The 25,665-nt window shown below is 35.6% G+C and overlaps 1 protein-coding gene across 2 annotated transcripts in view; it reads left to right on the top strand.

Annotated features, from left to right (window-relative positions):
* Window positions 1–17,202, top strand: part of LOC149555799 (SEC12-like protein 2) — a 163,286-nt gene extending 146,084 nt beyond the window's left edge. The window contains exons 8-10 of one of the 2 annotated variants that reach the window (XM_089829955.1): window positions 16,162–16,278; window positions 16,576–16,640; window positions 16,797–17,202. In XM_089829955.1, the coding sequence (XP_089686081.1) occupies window positions 16,162–16,278; window positions 16,576–16,640; window positions 16,797–16,876 (262 nt within the window). In that variant the 3' untranslated portion in view covers window positions 16,877–17,202. The remainder of the gene's footprint in view (window positions 1–16,161; window positions 16,279–16,575; window positions 16,641–16,796) is intronic. The other variant, XM_089829956.1, reaches the window with a different exon arrangement.
* The last annotated feature ends 8,463 nt before the right edge of the window (window positions 17,203–25,665 follow it).

Here is a 25,665-nt window from a genome sequence, read left to right as displayed (position 1 = left end):
TATATAACACGCCATACGACTTGGTAGCAGGAGATCACCATAACAAGAATATGCATGAGCTATTAATTAATTCACATTAAATGATAAATATTGAAGAGTCATAATTGATACTGGTTCATATTACACCTTATCACCCATCTTCTTGGCTACATAGCCGGGTGAGTCCCAAGTATCCGAAATTCTCTGAATAACCAATTCTCTTAGTTTTACATGCATCCGGCATTTCACTAACTGTAATTACATAATTGTGTTCATTAAGATCTCAAGTTAAATGTCTATTTAATTAATTCCACCCCTTCACCATAATGCCCGGTGAATTCCATGGTGTTGGATTTATGATAATATTTTCATCTTTGTATGGTATGAATCATAGTTTAAAATACCGGCGATTAATCGCAAAAAAATGTGATATTTCGCGAAACAGCAAGGTGGGTGATATAAACGCCATAAATACCGGCCTCGAAATCTGCAAAAAAACGTAGCGATTTTTAGTCAAAAAATTGCCATTACCCATGGATTTTGGGGTGAAAAAACGTTGAATAGTGTTGATTTTTTTGGGTTAAATCTACATTCAAAATTTCCATTCGCGCTTTAGGGATGGAGATAGAGGGCGGCGAATATAGGGTGTCTGTTCGTGGTGTTCATTCGATGGAAGAGCAGGCCTACAATGTTGCCATTGCAGGCGTCATTTGTGCTTTGGAGGAGAGCGGTTCCATGAACCCTAAAGTGCGTGAGATTGGCAAGACGAAAACCCTTTCCCTTAAAGAACGCCTGATAAGTGTGCAGAGTTGTCAAAACCCTAACCCCTTTGGTGAGCGTGTGAAGTTTCTGGTCACTGATTCTTTTTAATGTGCTCGAATGATGAATCTTTGCACTTCGCCTTCTAGTTACGACTCGTTTTTTCCAGACTATGTTGATGTTCATTGTTTTTTGTAAAATCTTATGTAAATTTTATTATAACTTTATGTAAATCAGGATATAATTTCATCAATAAATTTTGTTAAAATTTTTATTTATTTGTTTTGATAAAAGATAAAAATTTACAATATAGTAATATTAAAACTTTTAAATTTAATTTTAAATATAGTAAATTTAATGTATTTATTTAAATTTAAAATAGTAAGTAGTAATACAGTAAATTTAAAGTATTTACAATTTTAAAGACAAAAGTAATTTAAGTTTATTGTATTTTAAATTTAAAATCTACATTAATATTGTTTTATTTTCATTTTTAAGAACTGATAATTTGTAGTAGGCTAATAGCAATATATTTTATAGATAATTATTAAATAATAGATTTATATTATAATATATAATTAGAATTAAATAGATTTATAATAGATTGATAATAGCTTTTAGACTTTAGTAGATTTATAATAATTGCTAAGAATATTTTAAGAATTTGTATATTTTCAAATGTTTGATAAAAGTGCCGATTTATTGCCAATTTTTTCATCGAGTTTTTGCCGATTCCGTGTTTTTCCAAAATTTTGGGCTGGCCAAGATATTGCCGATACCAAGTTTTTAAACTATGGTATGAATGAATATATAACTTCCTAAGTTAAATATAGTTGCCCACAACTTTCATTGCACTTCAATCTCTTATATGCATAATTGATACACTCTAATGAATTAAGATTCATCTATAATATAAGAACAATTTCCAATAACTATAAATCTATTACTATCCACTATATTACAGTTTGTGTTTAAACTAGTTCCATTACGTTGGATTTTTCATGATTTCATATTCATCACCAGATTGAGTAAAAATGGAATAATTTAGAATCTAAACTTCATAGCATTTCCTTGGTGTTTTTGGGTTCAGTATTTCTCTCTCAGCTATATATATATTCATATCAGGATGAAATTGTTTTTTTTTGTTTTAATCTAAGATGATAACTTTCTTAAATATTTCTGAGATATTTTAACACATTTCGATATAAAAAGAACTCAACCTGAATGTAAATCAGTGCATTAAACAACATAATAACAGTCGGCAGACCTTTCAGGGAGAAAACGAAAAACTTAAGAAGGAATATGATAGACTTTACAAGATGACAACATGCTTAACACATTAATTGTTGTCTGAGAAAACGTCCAACTTAAATAGAAAACAACAACTGTCTTATGCATAAACTGTATCATTTCATCACACGCCTTAAGGATACGACCTGAACCGATGTAAAAACAAAACAATTTCGAATTGCAAATAAATAAACCAGAAGTCTTACGTGACTCCACCACCTAAAGACTGAGGGTAACTTTGTCCGGCTTTGACCTGCAGAAAAGAAGGAAGAGGAAATCGATAATAATGAACTTGGGTTCACTGTGCAATTTATGAGAATATCTAACAAGGGTTCGATTGCCAAGAGAAATGAATTTTGATAGAGGAAGAAGAAGGATGGATGCCGATAGCCAAGGAAGTCCATAATATAGATTGGGCCAGACCTTACGGCTACCTTCGGTTACAAAGATCACTCCAATCTTTAATCAATCGGCTAAAGGAAAAAAAGAAGGAAAGACGATAAAAGGTTTTTTTTTTTAAAAAGTTATTTTAATTATTAGAATCTAATAAGAAACACCACTTAATTAAGAAATAATAAGAGCCCAACTCTATGGCTTCCATCCGTTACAAGAAACTATACGAATTCCAATCATAAATTCGACGTAAAGCAATAACATAAAGTTAAAAGATTATAATGGATTCTAATTTCCAATTATTTAATCGATTAAAAACAAGGAAAGCATAAAAGAATATAACTCGAAAATAATAATTCAAATGTTATTAAAATTCGAACATTATTAAAATCTTATATGTACAAACAACATTACTCTATTAATTAAATTATAATGGTGTCAAATCATTTATACATATACAAACGTTTATAAATATTAGTTAAAATATTATGATGAAAGATATATTAAAATCCTTAGAGATATGTTTATAAATTTTAACCCAATTATTTAATTAAATTATTAAATAACTCATGCAAGTCCTGTAGATGTATTCTGGCTAGGTCTTTTACCCGTCTGCCCAGTGATGGTGATGCCTTGCCTAATTCTTTTTTGACAATGCTTTCAACCCCTCGACATGCTCCTTGCAAGGAATTTCTCCGTAATTAAACTATAATTTATTTAATCATAAATAATTATAACAGTTAACCTTTCATCTCAATTCCATGAGTTCGTGATTAACGATCAACTAACATGTCATCTTCACTTGAAATCATAACGACTAACTATCATACCATTTTGCGGGATTATATCAAATTAAACTGCCAACTGACCTCATGTGAACCTCAACGGCTATATTTCAAGCTAGGTAAAAAATTGGGATGTAAAATTATTGAAAGGAGCCATTTACCTTTCACATATTCATATTATTCCACTACTTTCTGCCTTATTAGCCTTGTACTATAGCAGTGCCCCCATTACCATCCTCAATTAGAGAAATAGTTTTTTGCCTTGTTTATGAGCATAAGAAACCACATGAAAATACTTCGAATTTGTATCACCTAACTACATACATTTGTGTCTAGCTTTTTGATGCCAACAAGCTTCTATGTAATAGCATCTTTTGCAAATCTAATAGCCCACTTGTCAATCCCTCCTATTGCATTTTATAAGCATTAACCTTTAACACTTCATTAATATTTCTTAAAGGCTAAAATCTCAATATTTCAAATGCTCAATTTTCTTTTTGACTTTTAACTTTGATGTAGGCTAAATATAGCTAACTTTTGAGAAACACTAATAGCTTCCCACCACTACATCATTTGATGCAACTTAGGATGCTCTAACCAATGAAGTTGGAACCAAAATAGGCACTCACTATTGCACCAGACTTCTCTACCTCCAACCAAATACGATAATGATTTGAGCTAGCTACATTAAGAATCCCACTCATTCCAAGAAGAACAAAATCAAGAGCCATCAAACCTTTCTACAATATTATGAAAGACTTTCCTTGTATTATTTCAAGTAAATACAACTTGCTAGGGTTTAAGATCAAATAAATTGGATTCTTGAATCAGATCAATAAAGTCTTTGAGATTTAGATACACTTCATATCTCCCAACTTATCTTTTGAGGATAGGATTGTACCAAAATCTCCTCCTAGGATAACTGGTTGATCACCAATAGAATAGATTCATTGTTTGACTTCCTTTTATACTTAAAACTTCCTCATTGTTGTCTTGCATTTTGTCACCACAAAATGTAGGTAACAGTATGAAACTTTTTAAACTAAGTTTCACAATTTTCTGAGATAATTCACTATTTAATTGGCCAACATTGATCAACCAATTATTCCCAAATCGTGTAGTGAATCTTTTTATTGAAGGCTTTCGTCAAGTCCTTTTCGTTTTTCATTTTATCAGCATATGCTTGATTTTTGAAGCCTTCAAAGTCCTTATATGCATTTTCGATTGTTTGTTTAGTTTGCTTTAAATTTTTTGTTTCATTCAATCTCTTGCTTTCGGTTTTCCCTTCAATTCATTATATCTTAGGGCTTAATCAGACTTATTAGTCAAAAGATATGACCATTTAAGTGCCCAAAAAGTAGACATTCCAGGCACAATCGCATATTTAAAATATGGATGTTATATTCTAATGTTGAGTTTCACTTTTTGAAAAGCATAACTTGAAATGACTTTATGTTATGTTTTAAATTTACTTTATCACTTTTGATTTACCACTTAAGTGATTTAAGTGACTATAGTGCAGTTTATGTTATATTTTCATATTGAGTTGCTTTTTAATTTTTCACTTAAGTGACTATAGTGTACTATATAGTCTAATTTAATGTTGAGATTTATTATATAGTCTAATTTAATGTTTTATTTAAAACATCTAAGTAAAAAGTTGCTTTTAAATAAATGTTTACACAATATGTAAACTATTAGTGTAAATATTCTATTTTGACCCGTTTAAAGTGATTTTTACACAATAATCAATTAGACGTGATAAATAGGAATTTTAAGTTGTTCAACTCAATAACATATTTTTTTTTGTCAAATATGTTTCATGCAATTGCATCCATAGAGTGTGATTTTGCCTTGCAGACCCAAATGCATGTAAAGTCAAAGTCTATTTTCAACACATGCAAATGCACTTCGAGAGTGTGATGTGCACTTGAAGCCAAAAATAACATATGTAAATGCACTCCAAGAGTGCGATTAAGGGAAAGTTTTGACTCAAGCAAATGAAAAAGCAAGTCATTTTAAATATGCAAAAGGCTTCCAAGAGTCTGATTTACATGAAAAGTGCCTTTTACATGTAAAATGTCACATGCAATTGCACCACAATTTGCACCAAAAGACTCCAAACATGTTATTGCTAAGTTATTTTAAACATGCATTGCCTTTGCTAGAGTTCGATTGCATGTAAATGAGCATTTCCAGCCAAAAACATTACATGCAAATGCTATCCAAGAGTGCGATTTGCCTCTTGCAGACGATTACTTACATGTAAAAGCCATTTTAATGGCATATTCTCCCAAATGCAGCCCAGGCATTACATGTAATAGCATCTCTAGAGTGCGATTTTCACTTATACTCACAAATGCAAGCAAAATAACACATGCGTTTGCATCTATGAGGGTGCAATTATGCCTTTCAACAAAAAACATCGAAGTTTAAGAGAAAAATAACATGCTTTTGCAGTCCTAGAGTGCCATTTGCCTCACAAAAGCAAGCAAGCACATTTGTGCCCAAATGTATGCAAAATGCTACATGTTTTTGGGCTGTAAGAGTCTGTTTTTGCATAATAACGCCCATAAATAATCATTACCAGCCCATGTGTTTGCATTTCTAGGAGGCATTTTGACTATGGAATGCATATAAATGCATTTGGAGTCCACACTTTTTAGCAAAACAAGCAAAATCGCCTCAAGTTTATGATTTTCTAAGGGACGTTTTTGCATCAAAATGGCCAAATACACATATTTTGCAAAAGCAAAAACATTTTGCATGTGAGAGAGTTTGGAGACCACATTTTGAAGATTGCAAGCCAAAACTCCCATGTTATTGGGCTTCCTAAATCCGATTTGCACCAAAAACGTGGGAAGAAAGAAGATTGCAACAAACATCTTGGTCTTGCATTGAAAGTTTAAACTTTTCAGAGGCTCTTAGTTGTTGCATGCATTTGCACTTAAGGAGTCTGATTTTGGAGAAGACTTGTTCATTTAAACTTCTCTTTCCTCCATTTTGGCTTATTGAGCTCCAAGTTAGTAGAAGATATCAACTTCGCTTGTTTTTCTTACTTTTTTTGCTACATTATTGCATTTTTTGGCTCGCTTTTGTTCATTCGATCAAATGCAGCCCATGTCTTTAAATAAGTGCGAAATCTTCTCATTTGAAAATGTTAAAACTCCTCCAAACTCCAAAAATGGAAATTACATGTAAAAAGGGATATCTTGAAGTTTGTCATGTTTGAGTCAATAGAAAGAGGTATGTTGTTTTTTTAAAAAGTTTTTCTTTCTTGTTTGGTGCTTGTTTTTAATTTGTTTTTGGAGAAAAGTTGAAGATTTACATCCAAGAATGCAAGTGCATTTCCTTGTTTCCATCTCCCATTCTTCATCCATTTTCCACTTTCCCATGCATGTAATTTCATTGTCCAAACCTGATTGCATGTTTTACATTATGTAAAATGAGGAGTTTTTACCACATGCAATGACATCTAGAGAACCCAATATAGGTGAAAACTCACATTTTAAAATGCCAAAACTCTCATTTTTCACATATCCATATGCTTCCAACTTGCATTCTTGGTCAGCCAAAGCAAAAGCCTCATTTTGCTCACATGCAATCCACCATCTTAAACCTGATTTTGGCCATTTTTGCCAAAAATTCATGTTCCGTTCATTTCCAGCCATCAAAGATGATCCATACTTCGAACACCCACCTCTCATGGATCCGTAATTGTACCTCAAATCCCAAAGTTAACAAGGATTCAATCTCATTGGAAGATGCTCTCATCTTCATGTTGTGGCACACTCTTCAAGATATGTCAGAAAATCCTCAAAGAACAAAGACATCCAGTCAACAAGATATGCATCAAATTGAAAGAATTGGCATTCATTTGGTCTCCACTTCCCCAACGGCTGGCCTAAAACCCAAGTTTGTGTGGGAATGCACCAAAGCACTTTGATTTGTTAAAAAAGGAAGAACTAGAATCATTTGAAGATGTTGATGGGAAAGGTTTTTAGGGATTACATCTAGACATCATTGAGACGGTTTTTTAAAGTGTCAGAAACTCCTGAATGTACGAATTTGATAAAGAAGAATTCACAACTAGGGAATGTGGTTTAACTTGATTACATTGAGGTTTCAAAGAATAAATGGCAATGCATCAGAGAGACTGCAGTAGCGCAAAATACAGGGACTTCCAATCTGAGAGTCATCCACGTATCACTTACCAAGTACAAATGCTTTTGTTGACAAACTACATGATTGATTCAACAATTCCAACTTTTTCTTCATATTGTTGTAGTTGTAGAAGATGTAATTGCATGTTCTCATGACATGTAATAATTATACTCACCTCGTTTTACCAGGTCAAAGTGGTAAAAATCATCTTTTATTGTATGCAAGAAGCTCTGGTAAACCTGTGCAAGCATAATTTTGATTGTGTAGTGCCAATTTGGAAGAAAAGTGAATAAAAAAGAAGCAATTGGATTCAAAGTTTTGACTGGAAGCAATTGTGATAGCACAAATTGGAAGCTTTGACTGCAATTTTTGTCTATTGTCTTTTATTCATGTTTTATTGTATGTTTAAATAATAGTGTTGGTACCCAATAGGCCCAGTCATTAAACTTTCAGTGTGGAGTCTTGAACCTCTTTGAACTAAGGTTCAAAACAGTTCAAAGTGGTTCGATATGATTGGAATAGGTTAATTGTTTCTTTATTTCGAAATGGTTCATCTGGCAAGTTCATTGGTTGTCAATATTGAAGTTCAGCTTCTAGTTTCCCGTTTGAGTTCAAGTTCAATGGTTCAAAATTTAGAATTTAGAGGCACCAATTCAGTTTCATACCACAAGATTATGGAGATTACAATTTGAAGCCGCAAGCTCAATCAGACATGTACAAGGTCTTTAGAGTTCAACAATCTATAGGCTCAGCCTCAAGAGATCAAGAAATGATTTCAAAGAAATTTTAAAAGGCTCGACACAATATAGGCAAACACTTTTAAATGGACAAGACTTCATGATTCTTTACACATACTTGAAATAACAATTTGTAAGATACAGAGATGCTTTCGACAACTATATTTGGGATAATCACCATAACAAGTATAGTTTAACAAATGGGCCCAATCTAAATGTTTGAACAAAGGTCGGTTTCATATTGTTGTTTGAGTCACAATTAAAACTCCAATGGTTACTATTTCAGAGAAGAACATGAATTTTTGTCAAAGAGATACCACAGGTGGTATCCTATTAATGATATGTAGCTAAATTGACTTAGACCGCAATAAGCTCATTCTTGATACCGAGATGTAAAGCATAAACCTTCGTGGAAATGCAGTAATCATGCCAGGACAACCACAATGGATTGCGTCGGTTATGTTTCATGATGGAGTGTGGGTGTAGTTTGGTCCCAAGTGATGATTTGTCAAACAAGGTCATTGAGAATCCATGCAACATGTTTAATAATATTTCTACATGTTAGCTTGAGTAGTGGGTAACAATGATGTTCTCGACGTGTATGCTAGTTGTTCGATAGGAGGGTCACATCTACACCAAGGTAATGGGAGTCATAATTATGAATCCATTATAAAACCGTGTTGTGGTCATCTTGATAATATTGAGGAGCTAGTTCGAAAACAATAGCCCACTCTTGTCGAAACATATGGAATTAATGTGGACTGTTTGACAAAATGCTTGTGATTCATTACACGCTGGATTGTGGTTTTGGGAGTTTTAAGCCACATTTTATTATGATGCACAATTGTTGATCAAACCCGACATACAGGAGCGAAGGCAAGATGCAAAACCCTTAACAAGAATGAGCCATCTATTAAATGCCAAGTATAAAGACTTTGCTCAAAACAAAACTCAATGGGAAAGCAATTATGCTTGGAGATTCAAGCTTATGTGGCCCCGTAGCAATTTGAGGGAACCATCTCAGTGTAGCACGACACACCATGCTTGTTGTGGAGGAATCAAGGAAGCTCTTGAACCATTTTACTAAATGTCAATATGGTCACAGCTTATTGAAATAGATGCCAAGTACCGAATATGGTACAGAAGAATGATAAACATGCACATCAAGAGGTAATTGGAGGTGGTAGACCAAACAAGGTCTCAGGGTGATTGTGTATCCTTGGAAGCCAATTGAGCGGCAAGCTCACTGTTTTGATTTTGTCAAAGTCAACAAACCACGGGGCCATGACATCGATTCATTTGAAGTCATGCTGGGTATTTGATAGAACTCTTAAAATTTAAATGAATGTGTGGCAGTGAAAAGTCAGGTACGATGACATGGTCACTGGAGTTGTCATGGATGTCAACAACATACTTTGTGTTATTTTCTCGTCCAAATGTCTGAACTCAAAAGATACACAGAGAGGTAAAGCATATGATGGATCATAGAGAAAGTCGTGCTCCCAGGATCACGCTGAACTGATTCGTACTTGCTCATAGTAGACACTCCCATCGACCATTAACACAAAGAAGCTTAATCATTATGTAAAGGAAAATGGAAGCCACATCATCCAGAGAGAGATCATTCCAGTCATTTACCTTTGCAAGGATTAGACTAATTGTTAATAAGGTAACATGTGGCTACAAGTGTTATCAAATTTGCAATCCATTATGGCTTAATCCTATAAAATCAAAAACATGCCCAAAGTTACCATTGGGTGAAATAGACATCAAATACCGTTAATTTAGAAAAGATTTAGCTTTTCCATGATGATCGTAGGTGGGACGTGATGAATGGAGATAACTAAGGGATCAAGGTATGTTGTTTGCAAAATCAAAGATTCCCAAAGGTATCAAGGCTAAATATTGTTGCAAATATAATAAGGCCCCCAATGTTGAACTCGAGGGAGGTAATTATGCATTGAAGGAGTTATTTTCAAGAATTGGTTACAGGAAGAATCAATTATCTTCTGGGAATGGAAAGTTACGAATGGGAGAGAAGTATAAGGAGACAACAAGAAGTGTATGGATGGTTCCAATTTTTTTGGCCAGGGGAGAGATTGCCTTTTTCTGCAAACTTTGGGCTTCCGAGAGGGGGAGTTTTCTACTCTATTTTGTTCTATTTATAATGCAAAGGAGGGGGATTGTATTTCTCTATGGATTTTGTGCTACAGGAGGATATATAATTTTTTGAATGAATGATTAGTGTGTGTCAAGGGGCAGATTTTTTTTGTTCTATTGCTTTTAGAGGAAGAGAGTTTTGGCATACCAGAACTTTGGGTCTGTGTATTAGCTTTCTGGTTAATGTTAATCTTTGAGTTAGCTTAATTGTCTCTAAATGCAATTTTGATGCATACAGTTATTGCCACAATTATTATTTAGACTTTGGGCTTTGTTATTCATGTGTTTGGAGAGAACAATTCGTCTTTCTTTTTGCATTTCTTCTTTAATATAATGATTGGGTAAATGAGCTTTGTATCATTTGCTTATTGTTTTCTTTTAGTTAATCAATTTCCTCACATCTACGTTGTGTTTACGAGTGGATGTTTGTCTACCTTTTGTGCTTCCTAGTTAAAAGTATTCGTATTTGTATTTCTATGAATTCATTGTAAATTATACACAGGGAGCTGTACCCAGATAAATTCAAAGGGCGCTTATGCTTTTTAATAGCGAAGTGACCCAACTGTTAGTGCATATTTCGTCTTCCTATTTGGGCTTTATGGGGTTAGTCTGTATGTATTTCTTTGGAGGACAATTTGTTCACTAACATAGAGCATAGTGAGTTAAGAAACAATCAGAGCCGATGCTTTGACTGAGAGCGATTGTGGTGATACATGGACTAGAAGCTTTGATTGTAGCTTGTATTACCATCTCAACTTCACGAAAAATAGTTAAGAAGTTCCCTACTTCTGAAAGTCTTTCCGCCCCAATGGTGCAGATTTTTCTTATAGAATTGATTAAAACTAAAAATAAGTTATAGAATGGAAATCATCTATATCTAAAAGTCTTTGCGCCCCGATGGTAGTGGTTTTTATTATAAATTAGACACAGGACTTAGAGCCAAACCGGTATGCTTTCAATCAGCCTTTGAGTTGGTGTTGGATTATCGGTATTGCTATTTCCAACTATTAGATAGAAGTGTAGTTTAGAGATTTAGTCTTGCCCATTACTCACTTTGTGGGTAAGTGGATGCATTCCTAAAAGCTACGAGGAAACAATTTTGGTAACACCTGTTACAAAAATCTCTCAACTTCTTGTGTATTTTGAGTTGATCCAAGAAACAGTTAGAAGGGGGAGCCTTCCCTTAAATGTTGGAGAGATTCTTTCTCATATGCTATGGCTGATCATCCTATTTTGCGATTGAATTTGCACAAACTATCAGTTGCAAATATCGACTACATACTCATCATTCGATTTGACCCATAAACATAAGAAAAGAACCCAGCTATTTTCCCAAATAGCCATGGCAAGAGAAACAGGTCTGATTTCCCCTGAATTGAGCAATTTAATTACTGATCTACTAGGGATTCACAATACCCATAGACCTCCAGATGCATCTCTAGCTTCAATTGCCTCTCTTGCCATTTATTTCAATACTTCCTTGATAAACTTAAAAAATACTCCTCCACACATTTACTGTATTGAATGGTAATAATATCTAAATCAGTGTGACAAGACTTGGATTTAGCTTAGATTCAGCAAGCTGATTTTTGACTTGAACTCGGACCCAGCCAAAACAGGGAAAATTAAAAAATCCAAGAAATTCAAAGATTTTCAAAGATTTAAAACTTGTTTCATGCTTCCTTTAATAATTAACCTTAAAGACACACTAAGTTCATCAAATAGAAGCTACTTTGAACACAAGTTTACATTGATCACATAACTATAAATGCAAATTTTAGGCTTTGGCTGAAGGAAATAAATTAAATGACACATTAGAAATATAATTGTCACAAATGTCTACAAAATTCATGGAATATGAAATCCACGGCATTAGAAGTTCAAATGTGTGAGTGCAAGCTGTTAACTTGCACAAAATGCATGAACACGAGCGACTAACTTGGATAAACAATCTGCAATCACTATCTCCTCTTCAATCAATTGTCTGGTCTGCTCTTCAATGCCTCAATTTTTTTTTGCCCAAATGCCTCTTTTTCTCTCCTTGTGTTTGCAAACAATAGAAATGAGCTTTTAGGGTTGGGAGGCAAATAAAAGCACCTTTTGGACAACTGAAAACAATTAATATTTTTTTCTTTCTTTTATGCTGGCAGTGGCAGAGTCATGGGGCCTGGACTCTGCAAGTCTAGCCAGACCCGGAGAGTCTGGGTCCTAGGCTCTTTAGACTTGGAGAACCAAAACAACTCTGCACAGCTAAGACTCGTAGAGTCCTTGATCAATGATCTGAATACCTTTGAAAAATTTCCTAGACCACCTTCTTTTGTTAGGGATATTGCTGCCCTCAACATTTTATGGGAAAACCTTCACATTTCTAAAGGAGGCCCTTGCAATCTCTTCACCAAGAAAGAAAATATTCCATGGTTGATTGACATCCAACTCTAGTATCTCCAACTCTTCCCTTAATATAGTAGTTTCTGATTTCCTAACCTCTTTTCTTCTCTTCCACTTGGGGGTGTGAAGCCTTGCCTATTTGAGTTGCTGCTTAGCCTATTATTTATCCACTTGACTTAATTTGTTCTGATAATTTTTTTTGAAGGACACCATCAGAGTTTTATTGATAGAGAAAATTATCAATCAGTTTGTTACATCCCAAACTGATCTTAAGAACATGTTTTATCTTTGTCACAATTCATTATAAAAGATATAATCAATGATCAAGAGTAGAATGCTCATAACTCTCCAAACACGTGGGATTCACCGATAGTATAGCCATGAAATGGTGAAGAGGTGTAAAGGGCAGAATGCTCATAATCTTCCAAAAGACTTGGGAATCACTAGTTGTGTAGCCATGAATGGTGAAGAGGTGGAATAAATCTGCAAGAAAGCAGAAGAGAAATCAGACATGAATAACTTAAATGAAATATACTTAATAGCTCATGCTCATCGCTGTAATGAACCTGTTGTCAAGTCGAGTGGTGGTGATCGGGTCATTGAGTCCATCAGAAATCCTTGACCAAGGTAGTTTATAGGCCTGTTTGCCATCTAATGATCACTTGATATCAGAGGCACCAATTATGCAAGCATGTCCGTTTCATAATTGTGCGGATATTCTAAACACCAGGATGTTTAGGTGGCTAGACTAAGAACATCCCAAGTTTGATCCTGAGGTAGGGAGGGCCTTTTTAATTTAATAGATTGTGTAGGGATAAGTATGGTCCGAGGTTGGGAGGTTAAGCCTATGTCAATGCTTCTCCTCTCACCAAAGCCGAGGCTTGCACAACCAACTAAAGATCCTCCAGATGATACTTGTATGTTTCATTCCTTCTTTTCTTGATAAGCATTTACTTTACTTGTATGTAGAAAGGATAGTATAGTTATTTTCAGTAGATCGTTAATTTAGGTAATGCAGTTGATCATAATATAGTTATTTTCAATTGATTGTTAAATTAGTTATTTCAATTGATTATGAGTTCAGTTAATTGTTGATCTAGTTATTTCAGATGATCATGGATACAATTATCTTCAATTAATCGTTAAACTAGATTATTTCTAAATAAACATTGATATGGTTATGGTTATTTCACTTAATTGTTAAAAACAGTTAATGTCATATGAAAAGGACTTTAGTTGTCTATCTATGAATATAGGGAATTCTTTATTAAACTGTCTTTGTTTTCAGTATGAAATTCCATTTGTTACACAGTTACCATGAGCTTGCATACCTTCCATTTCCTTTGAAGGCTTTGAGGCACTCTTGAATTAATCAATCTTTCTTTTCTATGGGAATTCTGAAAGCTTTTCCAATTAATGGGAGAGGCAGCCTCAGGAAAGAACCAAGAATGCTTCCTTTGCCCAAATTAATTTATCAAAAAGATGAAAGTTTTGAAAGTTCCTTGATTGACATATTGTATTGTTCTTGCACATAGTATCTTTATTCCATCAACCACAGAACTTAGAATTATGACCTACTTTGTGACATTTGGAGCATCTAAGTGACACCGCTTCATGATCTAACTCTTGCTATCACTCACTTTAATTTAAAAGTTGTTTGGAAGAGTCCAAGTCCAAGACTTTTCCCACCTTGATCCTTGCAAAAACAATTTGAGTTTATCTAGTGTGACAATATCCGTTTACTTGTAAAATTCCTATTGCCATTTTCTTGAAAGAGGATGCAATCCACAATTCCAAAGGAAGCCCATAAAATCTAATCCAAAAAAATTCAATTGATGAAAATTTAGACAAGCTAGAAAAACTAACCTTGGATGCAGAAAAGTTGATCTCCAAGACAGTATACAGCTAAATCTGTTTTTCTAAGATCTGAAGTTTTGAATCCATTGAAGGGGTAAAACCATAGTTGGAAAACTCTTACTCGGCAACAACTCGGCAAGCCCTAAACGTTTATTCAAGAAAAAATTGGCCAATTTTTATAAAAAACTTGGGAACCTAAAATAACCATTAAAATTTAATTAAAAATACATTTTTTTGCAAATTTCAATGAGAAAATGCATTTAATGAGTTAATTAAAGAGAACAGAAAAGAAACAAGCAGAGTTTAGATATATATAAATGCCTCCCAACGCATAAAATAAACTGGCAAACAAAACGATGTCATATTTTCCCTTTATCCTGCTGTCTTCTAATGCGGCTGAGTCATTTTCAAGAACTCGCTGATTAAACAACAATTAAATGCAAAAAAACGGCGAGTTTTTACTTTGCGATTAAATCTGCCAAAAACTCACCCGAGTAAAAACCTTGGCAATTAGTGGCAAATTGCTGATTATTCGGCGATTATGCCAACTATGGGTAAAACTATAAAAGGACCTTTAGGAAGTGTATTTTCCTCTACTTCCATTTCCTGCATTATCCAATCTCACATCTTCTCTTTTGTTCTTCACTTAGCAGCAGCCAACTCTACCACAGGCTGAGTCAAAAACGGTTCTGCTTCCATATTTACTAGTGCTGGGTCCAGCATTACTTCCAATTTGTGACTATTCACTCTACCCATGTGGTCTAGCCAAAATGCTGTTTGAAAGGCCTATCCACCTTTACCTTCCCACCTTCCTAATCTGTGCCCAGCTCAGATGCTTTGTAATAGTGGGAGGACTCCACTTTTACCTTCACACCAATCTCATCAATATCTGTAGTAAATATAGCCATTACAAAATATATTCATTAGGCTGGTCCTATCTAAACTTGAGTTATGCTGTCAAGTGTAGTACTACATGACGACATGCATGTCATAAAACCATGGCCACAAGTATATAATTTTCCAACCTCCTTCAACATTTCGATACCATAATTTGTTCTTCCGTGGTCATCTATCCATCATGGGGACCATATTTATTGATGTAATTGGCTATACAACATCGAGTGGTTCGTTGGAGGGGCTTCTGCCTTATTTTGTCCCAAGTAGTCCTTGGGATTAAGTTTCACAGAGATGTAGCCTTAGCATTTCTGCGTCTACAACTTGTTTTGGATGTTAATGCTACTCTTCAAGCATATTCATGTTATATTATATGGTCATGTCATTTCTAATGAACTTTTGGTATGGTAACGAATATTTATGTTGTGCAATACAATTTTTGGTTATTGGGGTCCTTCTGTTTGCCTATGCCACTATGCATCTTGAGTTTTGATTCTTCGCAACAATAAAAAGGCGGGAAGTGCAAAAATAATGCCAGCATTGCTATTCTAGCAATTAGGAGATATTAAGAATAAATCATTTATTTAATCCTTTTAACTTAAATGTGGACATTATGAGCATTCTGTAGAAGGATCATAGGAAAATAGTAATTTAAGATGAATGACAATAACATTGCATATGGATTTCTATTGTTTTATGGTTCCTGGTTGGGATCTTAATCAAGGGTTCACTCCAATTGGTTGTTGAATTCACAGTGGAACTTGCGAGGGTGACATTTCTGTGATTGAAGTGAGCAAAATGCGAATATATCAGAGAATTAAAAGACCCCATTTAGGCTTTCTTACATCATTTGATTTTTCACAAGATTCAAGGTACATTTTAGAGGCACAGCTTTCACATTTAAGTGTGTTATTTCTCAATCTTTTTCTTTCCAATGAATGAATATGAGTTTGATATAACATTGCAAATTATGCATAAAGAAAACATTAAAAGCTTATATCATTGAATGTCGTAGGTTTATAGCTGATTTTTTCTGCTCTAGTTGTTATTATATTTCTTTAGAAAAGCATTTTTACAATTGTACTTATTGGTGTCCAACCGATTTTCTCACATCAAATAGTTTATCTATTGGAGTCCAATTAACTGTTCTTAGATGGAATGAATATTAGATTGTTGCTTTCTGCCTCGGCGAGTGCGAGTGCACGGGTGACTAGAATAGAACAAAATAAAAAAGGTGATGTTTTTTCCTCTGTTTTTAAAGATTAATTTCCTTGTATTTACTGATTCAATAATTTGGGAGCAGCCGTGCTTACATTATTAATCCTTCTATAAAGCAAGACATGACTTTTTTCTTAATACGAATTTGATTATTTGCATTTTTTCTGTGCAGATGGAAATCTTCTTTTCCTACTTATCAGTATCATTCTTGCCATATTGGCATTTTTCATTGTGAAAAACAGAGGATTTTAGAGATTAATGAAGAATAAACTTTGTAATATGAGCATTTTAGAAACTCAATTTTGTACTGAAATCTTGCCCCCACATTTTTTAATTTAGAATAGAGAGTGACCTATTATGTTTTGGGTTTGCAAGGGTTAGAAAAATGTTAATGCCAGGTATATATTATTGTACTCCTATGTTGTAAATCGGCAGTAATGTATGTGAATGGTGATGGACAGGATTGGCAGTGTACGCTTTATAATGTTTATTCATTGTGTAATACGTCTTAGACACAATTTCTTGTAATACTGCACTTTTCAAAAGTGGAAATACTAAAAATGTGGATTTGCAGGGTAGAGATTCTGAAGGAAACTGAATGTGAGGATGAATTGTTGAACTGAAAACTAGAAATAAAGTATTCAGGTGTTATAATGATTGCCAATTGATCAATAAAATAGTGACCAGAGAGAAGAAAACTTGAGCATCCGTTAATCATTCATTGACAATGTGAGACTGCTATAAGTTTTCAATTCTGAGATCAATGTGATTTTGGATATAATAGATGTTGCCAACCAGCACTCGAGTGTTATGCTGATAAGAGTTTATATATAAGTATGTTAACACGACTTTTATATAATAAAATAAGTGATATTTTGCTACTGGTTTTTATGTTTTGATTATTTGTAATAAAAAAATTTCAATAATTTTGTGTGGTTCATTCTTTTTAATTTTTTACAGCAAATACAATAAATTGAGCTTGTGACAAAAATTTACATAAAAAATTGCAACATGTTGATTGTTAGAAAATGGAAATAACATTATGTATATGTCATGTCCCCATTTTCAAAGGCAGTCTGATTTGATTAATTTAATTAATTTGGTTGTCCAAAATAATGAATATTTTATGAGGACGGCTAATTAATTATTTTAATTAAATATATAAGTGATATTAAGTTAATTATTTATAAAGTTATCAAATAAACAAATATTAAAAGATAACTTTATATTTAATTAATTTAATAAAGTGACTTGAATTATTAAATATTTTATAAAGTCACTTAATAGATAAAATCAAAAATGTTCTAGAAGTCTCTTGAGAAGATGGAGAGAAAAGAATAAATAGGCACCCCGGGGCTCCATTCGAATCAAGCAGTTGTTTATCTCTCTTTTGATTTCAGATTGTGATTCAATCACAGATGCATTGTGGAACTTAGGGTTTCTACAATTGTCACAACCGGCCATTGAGAACGAAAACTCTCAATTGGTACGCAATTTTGAGGGTGTGAAATATCATCTGAATTATTGCAGATTGGAGGTGACGTTACAGTCATTTCATCAGGGGCAGAATCTGTGGCTTAAGGCCAAAATTTTGGAGGATTATTCTGAGAATTAAGATTCGAAGATTGAGCTATTTGCAAAGTTGGAGTCATTATTTTACAGGATCAGTTGGCAAGAGGAGTAAGGCGATTTCTTCAGCATTCTATATATTTTACAAGCCAATCCAAGCAGGGTCTATATCATTCAATTCGACGGTCAGTGGGTTTAATCTAGAGGTGACTGCAAAACAACAAACTAATCCCAAATAAGCAAATTTGCGTCTCCCGAGCCAGGCATCTTTCTTTCATGCATTTTCGTCATTGTTTGAAGATCAGTAAATATCGCAGGAATTGGGAAGTTGCGGGTGTATGTATCGAAGGTGAGTTTAGGACTGGAGTATAATAACCTCCAACATCGGCTCTAAGACTTGTGCGACTCCAGGCTATCGCTCCAGCAGTAGGGAATCCGTCAGTAATTGTACCACTGTCTCAGCGATACAAAGTCCATGGTCTTCGACTGCGGGTTTCACACCTTGTTGGCGGCTTCTAGTTTGCACAGGATAAGAAACAAGATTTCGATCAGGTCGGGGGAATTAAACAGCTGCACAATTTGATTACACTATATTCGACCCAGACGTCAGGCGGGTGCCATCCTGCGGATTGCAAATAATAGTGATTTGTATTAATTCAGTGGCTAGACAGACGACATCAATTCCGGCGGGCGATCCAGGGCATTGTTGCGGGTTTGGTTTCTTTCTCAACAGTGAGCTACGCATTATGTTAAATCTCTTGAACTATATGGTAGACACGGGGTCTGAGATTCATTGTTCTCTCTCGCAAATTTGACATCTTATAACCAGACATTGTTTACAAAAGACAATCGCATAGCCATTGAGTTGGGACAACTTAGAATTCAAACCAGATCCGGCCAGTTCTGTCACATAGAGAGGTTGTGCACGGACCCAAACAGTTATTGCGATCAATCAGGGGCATCAACATTCCTTAATTGTCTGGTTCTACGTTGCCCCTGCACTTGGAGGTATGGGTTATTTTCTTGCTGCACCAAGGTGACTGATTTAGAACCATTCTTCTCGAAGGCTGGTCTGTTATCCAATATGTTACCATGTTTTATATATCATTTTGGCTTGATTTATCATAAAAGCTGAACTTCCTGCATTTTCTTAAAACTTGAAGGGTCATAAGAAATGCAGCTTGTATTGCATAGGTTCTTGTTACCCTTATTTGTAAACTTGTACATTGTTATGCATTTATTACAAAGATTGTAACAGGGAACAAGTAATTACCGTCAGAATTACCATATCAATTACTATTGAATTTAAACCATTGGCTTGACGAAATGTCAAATCACTAAGTATAAAGATTTTTGGTGTTGGAGGAAGTAATAACCTATAAGGGTTATTTCAGTGGTATCAGAGCTTGTTTGCAAACTATTTGACTAATTGCCACAGTACAGTATTGGGTTTTTAGTGACCTTTATAGTGAGGGTTATTTCAGTGGTATCAGAGCTTGTTTGCAAACTATTTGACTAATTGCCACAGTACAGTATTTGGGTTTTTAGTGACCTTTATAGTGAGGGTTATTTCAGTGGTATCAGAGCGGTTTTCTTACCATCCTGTGGGGAGAGAACCGAATTACATGAGTGATCAACACTCTATTTCAACCAAGATGGATAGGTACAGCACAAAATCTTCAAGGACACAAGCCTGGACATTTGATAGACACAGTATCCAGAGTCAAAATTGTGGAAAGGAGGGCTATTCAGACATTCAGGATGAACTCAGGAAAATAAGGCATAACATGTCTGAACTGCTGGTTAAGCACCACCGTATAAATGATAGGCTGTCCGACCTAGCTAAGGTGGTTAAGTCAACTGGATTTCAATTTGGCAAATCTTCTCGCAAAACACTGAGGGGAGATGTTACTAAGAGCCTTAAGGAGGAGTTCGAGAAACAAGTGTACAACCAGTCAGAGGTTTCAGTTCAGCCACAAGTGGTAAAAGATATTGCACCATTGGATAGTAACTGTCAACTTGATACTCAAGTTGAGACAGTTGTATACAGGTTTCCCAAGGGTGATGTCTCAGGTACTCAGAGTGGTTTGGTTCCGACAGGCAATGATTACAGTGAAGTGAGTTCAGATGATGATAAAGATGTTGATGGTGAGATACCTAGTAGAGTTGAGCAGACATTGAGTATTCATGATTTTGCTAAGAGAGAGTACCAGGCTTAGTTAGATGCTTCATCACATGAGGTTGAGACTGGCAGTACTTCACATTATTTGTCCAGCCAACTGAAGGTGAGCAAAGAGAGTATTGTGACTTCACTATCTCATCATGACAAGATGCGGGACACGTTAGAAGATCACATTTGGATAATTCAGTTACAGGATAGACTTAAGGGAGTTCAGGCCAAGTCCTCTTGTGTTGACTTATAGGCGATTAGGGAAGGAATGGGAACGATGAAGTTGAGTTTTTTACATCTTCTATCAGATCATGACCATCTTCTTAGACTTGTCAGAGATTATTCAGATGCCTTGAGGAGGAAGGAGGAAGTTGACAGGCTCACTCGCGAGCTTGAGGACACTCAAGCAACTTTGGTGGATGCTCCATTGGCATTACAGGACTGGGAGAGACATGCGAATGAGCATGGCATGGAGCTGGGCTTAGTTTCATCTTGCTCGGCTGACACTCAACTTTCTACAGTAGGCGGAACTTATGTGGTCGCTGATAACGTTGCGAGTTCATCTGGCATTCACAACCAGGGTACAAGGACAATGTTAGACAGATATGTGGAGATAGTTGGTATTGGTCACATTACTCAGGTAAGGAGTTTGCTTGAGTTACCAGCTGTTTCTTGTTTACGGATATGGTCTCGAGAATGTTTCAACAACATTTGGGATTCAATTGACTGGAGATCTTTAGCACTTTATGGTAGCAGTGATTGTTTGAGTGCTATCACGGACTTGATTAGTAGAATGCACGGTGTTGTCTTTCCTTGTGCCAGCAGCTTACCCGATGTTGGTATTAGTTTTTATACACCGATGTTGGGCTTGGTTTATATATCCAGACGACCATTCTTGCTAGAAGGTGTTGAAGATTTTTCATATTTGCCAGTGTGTACAAATGAGTCCCAGGATCATATTGGCCATGATGACATCCAAGAGGATGAAGTGGACAGTTTTGAAGATTTAGCTTCCTTGACAATTTCTTTGGGTATAGAGGCGTTAGACAGTAGTACTACAAATTTTGACACTCTGGATGTTGATATGAGTTTTGGAGTGGATTTGCAGAATATGGATGGTAATAATCCATAGACCAGTAACTTTGAAGATATTCCTTTAGACAATGCGCCAGAGAGGGTTTATAGAAGACAGTCTAGCCAGTGCCATCATGTGTCTAGCCAGTTGAAAGTTAGTGAGCGAGACATTGCTATCGCTTGTGAGCATTTTGATACTGCTCATCAGTTGTTGGCCGTTACTAGTTGGGGTACTTCTATGACAGATGAGTCCAACGGTGGTTACTTTTCTTTGGCAGAGATTCATGCCTTGCATGAAGCTGTCCGAATTTTGAAGCAGGATTACTTACGATTGGTAGCTGATCGTGATCACCTGGTTGAGTGGGGAAGTACAACCTATGAGGCACTCTTGGATCGTGAAGAGGAGGTGAGTGAGCTTTCCCAGGAGCTCATAGCGACTACTGAGGCTTTAGAGGACACACAGCGGGATCTACGAAAGTCACAGTTTCAGTTAAAGGAGGTGACCGTGGAGTTGGAGCATTTGCGGTCAAAACCAGCCCTAGACCCAATTCATTTGTCTATTGGGGTGGTTGGTGGTGAGTACACTCCTGCAGTTGCTACTGAGGAGCAGGTTGTTGGGACTGATACACATGTTCAGGATTTGGAAGTAGCTGGTCCTAATGAGTTTGGGATACCAGTAGAGACAAGTCTCCAGATTGATTCTTCTCAGATAGATGCCAGTGTGGTTCAGTTGAGAATGCCACCCTTACAGGAGGATCAGTTGTGGTGTGTAGGGGAGTATGTTGATGCTTCCTCGTATAATTTTTACTGCATTGAACCATTCATGGAGTATTTGCTGGATAGTGCACGTGTTCATCTGGATTCGCATGAAGTGACAGAAGGTGTTCTCATCCAAGATACTAGTGTTATTTGCAGATTGGTTGAGAAGATTATAGTGATCCTTTCTACTATGCTACCTCACAGGGATTTTGAGGTGGGGCTTGTTGAGCGGAGTGCACAGGGTCCTATCCAGCCTATAGCTACTCAGAGTCAAAGATTGGAGCCATCTGTTGATTCTTAGTTCAGTGATGGAGAGCCAGTAGCAGAGTTTGGGGATTCTTACCAGCATTATACGGTGAGGCACACTCATCATTGTTCTTTTGACCTAAAGATAGAAGATTTGATTTCACGCAGGTGTAGATCAGCTCCAGTTCCTTACCATCCATTATGGGATGGATTGGCACCATCTTTTGAAAATAGAATTGGTAGTTGCAAGTTACACAACCTACAACATCGACACACTCGAAACAGTTTATCAGAGATTGGATTTGTTGGCAGTAACTCAGGTACCTATGGCTGTTGTCATATCCATAGTGCAGTTGGGTGCAGGTGTCAATTAGACAGAAACTTGAGTTTTGATAGAGTTGATGTTTCAGTTGGCTTAAGTTCCGCAGAATGGTTTCTTCTTTCGACATCTACAGTTGGTCTTCAAATGATTTCATCAGAGTTGTCAATTGTTTGGGTATTGAGTACAGTTTCTCAGCTGTTGATATTGATGATTTCTCCATGGGAGTATGGTGAGGATTGGGATGATACACAGATTTACATTTGGGATCTAGGCAGACTGATTGGTTTATGGTTCAGCCATTGCTTGGGGACAAGCAATTTCAGGAAGGGCGGGCTGTCATGTCCCCATTTTCGGAGGCAGTCTGATTTAATTAATTAAATTAATTTGGTTGTCCAAAATAATGAATATTTTATGAGGACGACTAATTAATTATTTTAATTAAATATATAAGTGATATTAAGTTAATTATTTATAAAGTTATCAAATAAACAAATATTAAAAGATAACTTTATATTTAATTAATTTAATAAAGTGACTTGAATTATTAAATATTTTATAAAGTCACTTAATAGATAAAATCAAAAATGTTCTAGAAGTCTCTGGAGAAGATGGAGAGAAAAGAATAAATAGGCACCCTGGGGCTCCATTCGAATCAGGCAGTTGTTTATCTCTCTTTTGATTTCAGATTGTGATTCAATCACAGATGCATTGTGGAACCTAGGGTTTCTACAATTGTCACAACCGGCCATTGAGAACGAAAACTCTCAATTGGTATGCAATTTTGAGGGTGTGAAATATCATCTGAATTATTGCAGATTGGAGGTGACGTTACAGTCATTTCATCAGGGGCAGAATCTGTGGCTTAAGGCCAAAATTTTGGAGGATTATTCTGAGAATTAAGATTCGAAGATTGAGCTATTTGCAAAGTTGGAGTCATTATTTTACAGGATCAGTTGGCAAGAGGAGTAAGGCGATTTCTTCAGCATTCTATATATTTTACAAGCCAATCCAAGCAGGGTCTATATCATTCAATTCGACGGTCAGCGGGTTTAATCTAGAGGTGACTGCAAAACAACGAACTAATCCCAAATAAGCAAATCTGCGTCTCCCGAGCCAGGCATCTTTCTTTCATGCATTTCCGTCATTGTTTGAAGATCAGTAAATATCGCAAGAATTTGGATGTTGCGGGTGTATGTATCGAAGGTGAGTTTAGGATGGGAGTATAATAACCTCCAACATCGGCTCTAAGACTTGTGCGACTCCAGGCTACCGCTCCAGCAGTAGGGAATCCGTCAGTAATTGTACCACTGTCTCAGCGATACAAAGTCCATGGTCTTCGACTGCGGGTTTCACACCTTGTTGGCGGCTTCTATTTTGCACAGGATAAGAAACAAGATTTCGATCAGGTCGGGGGAATTAAACAGCCGCACAATTTGATTACACTATATTCGACCCAGACCTCAGGCGGGTGCCATCCTGCGGATTGCAAATAATAGTGATTTGTATTAATTCAGTGGCTAGACAGACGACATCAATTCCGGCGGGCGATCCAGGGCATTGTTGCAGGTTTGGTTTCTTTCTCAACAGTGAGCTACGCATTATGTTAAATCTCTGGAACTATATGGTAGACACGGGGTCTGAGATTCATTGTTCTATCCCGCAAATTTGACATCTTATAACCAGACATTGTTTGCAAAAGACAATTGCATAGCCATCGAGCTGGGACAACTTAGAATTCAAACCAGATCCGGCCAATTCTGTCACATAGTTAGAGAGGTTGTGCACGGACCCAAACAATTATTGCGATCAATCGGGGGCATCAGCATTCCTTAATTGTCTGGTTCTATGTTGCCCCTGCACTTGGAGGTATGGGTTATTTTCTTGCTACACCAAGGTGACTGATTTAGAACCATTCTTCTCGAAGGCTGGTCTGTTATCCAATATGTTACCATGTTTTATATATCATTTTGGCTTGATTTATCATAAAAGTTGAACTTCCTGCATTTTCTTAAAACTTGAAGGGTCATAAGAAATGCAGCTTGTATTGCATAGGTTCTTGTTACCCTTATTTGTAAACTAGTACATTGTTATGCATTTATTACAAAGATTGTAACAGGGAACAAGTAATTACCGTCAGAATTACCATATCAATTACTATTAAATTTAAACCATTGGCTTGACGAAATGTCAAATCACTAAGTATAAAGATTTTTGGTGTTGGAGGAAGTAATAACCTATAAGGGTTATTTCAGTGGTATCAGAGCTTGTTTGCAAACTATTTGACTAATTGCCACAGTACAGTATTGGGTTTTTAGTGACCTTTATAGTGAGGGTTATTTCAGTATATCTTTTCTCAATTAAAAGAACACTCGGATTGCATGATTGAATGATAAATATTGGAAGTCAATATTGATTAAATTCACAATATATTATGAACAGAACAATATGTTTTTATACAATTTCAAGTTCAGGCTGATGTGTATCTTCAAGCTATGTATACCTTCCTCAGCTCAGTTTTGCTTCTTTCTTTAGTGATATATTTGTTTTGGTAGACAAGCAATGGTTATGCCAATAATAATTATATAGAATGCCTTATAATTTTGAAAGTAGCATTGGGTCATTTGACTTCAAAGTAGCATTGGGTCAATAGAGAAGTCAAGAATTTTATAAAGAGATCTTAAAAAATGTGTATCAACATGCTAATTTGAGATATCATTTCAAAATGAATTAACTATATTTGAATAACTATTAGGAAGGGTTCTTAGTGGAGCATGTCTATAATCTATCACTACAAATCAAATGGATAATAAGTGGTTATTTCTTTTACTTTTATGGTTAAAAGTTTGGGCTTTATATGGATTCACAAAAAGTGATTATTTTCTAATAGAGTCGCAAGTGTTT

The sequence above is a fragment of the Cupressus sempervirens genome, chromosome 5, assembly GCF_028749045.1.
Source record: "Cupressus sempervirens isolate cs-2001-9-10 chromosome 5, ASM2874904v1, whole genome shotgun sequence".
NCBI classification, from domain to species: Eukaryota; Viridiplantae; Streptophyta; class Pinopsida; order Cupressales; family Cupressaceae; genus Cupressus; species Cupressus sempervirens.
The sequence above is the reverse complement of the archived record's forward strand: the minus strand, read 5'-3'. Positions and strand labels throughout refer to the sequence as shown.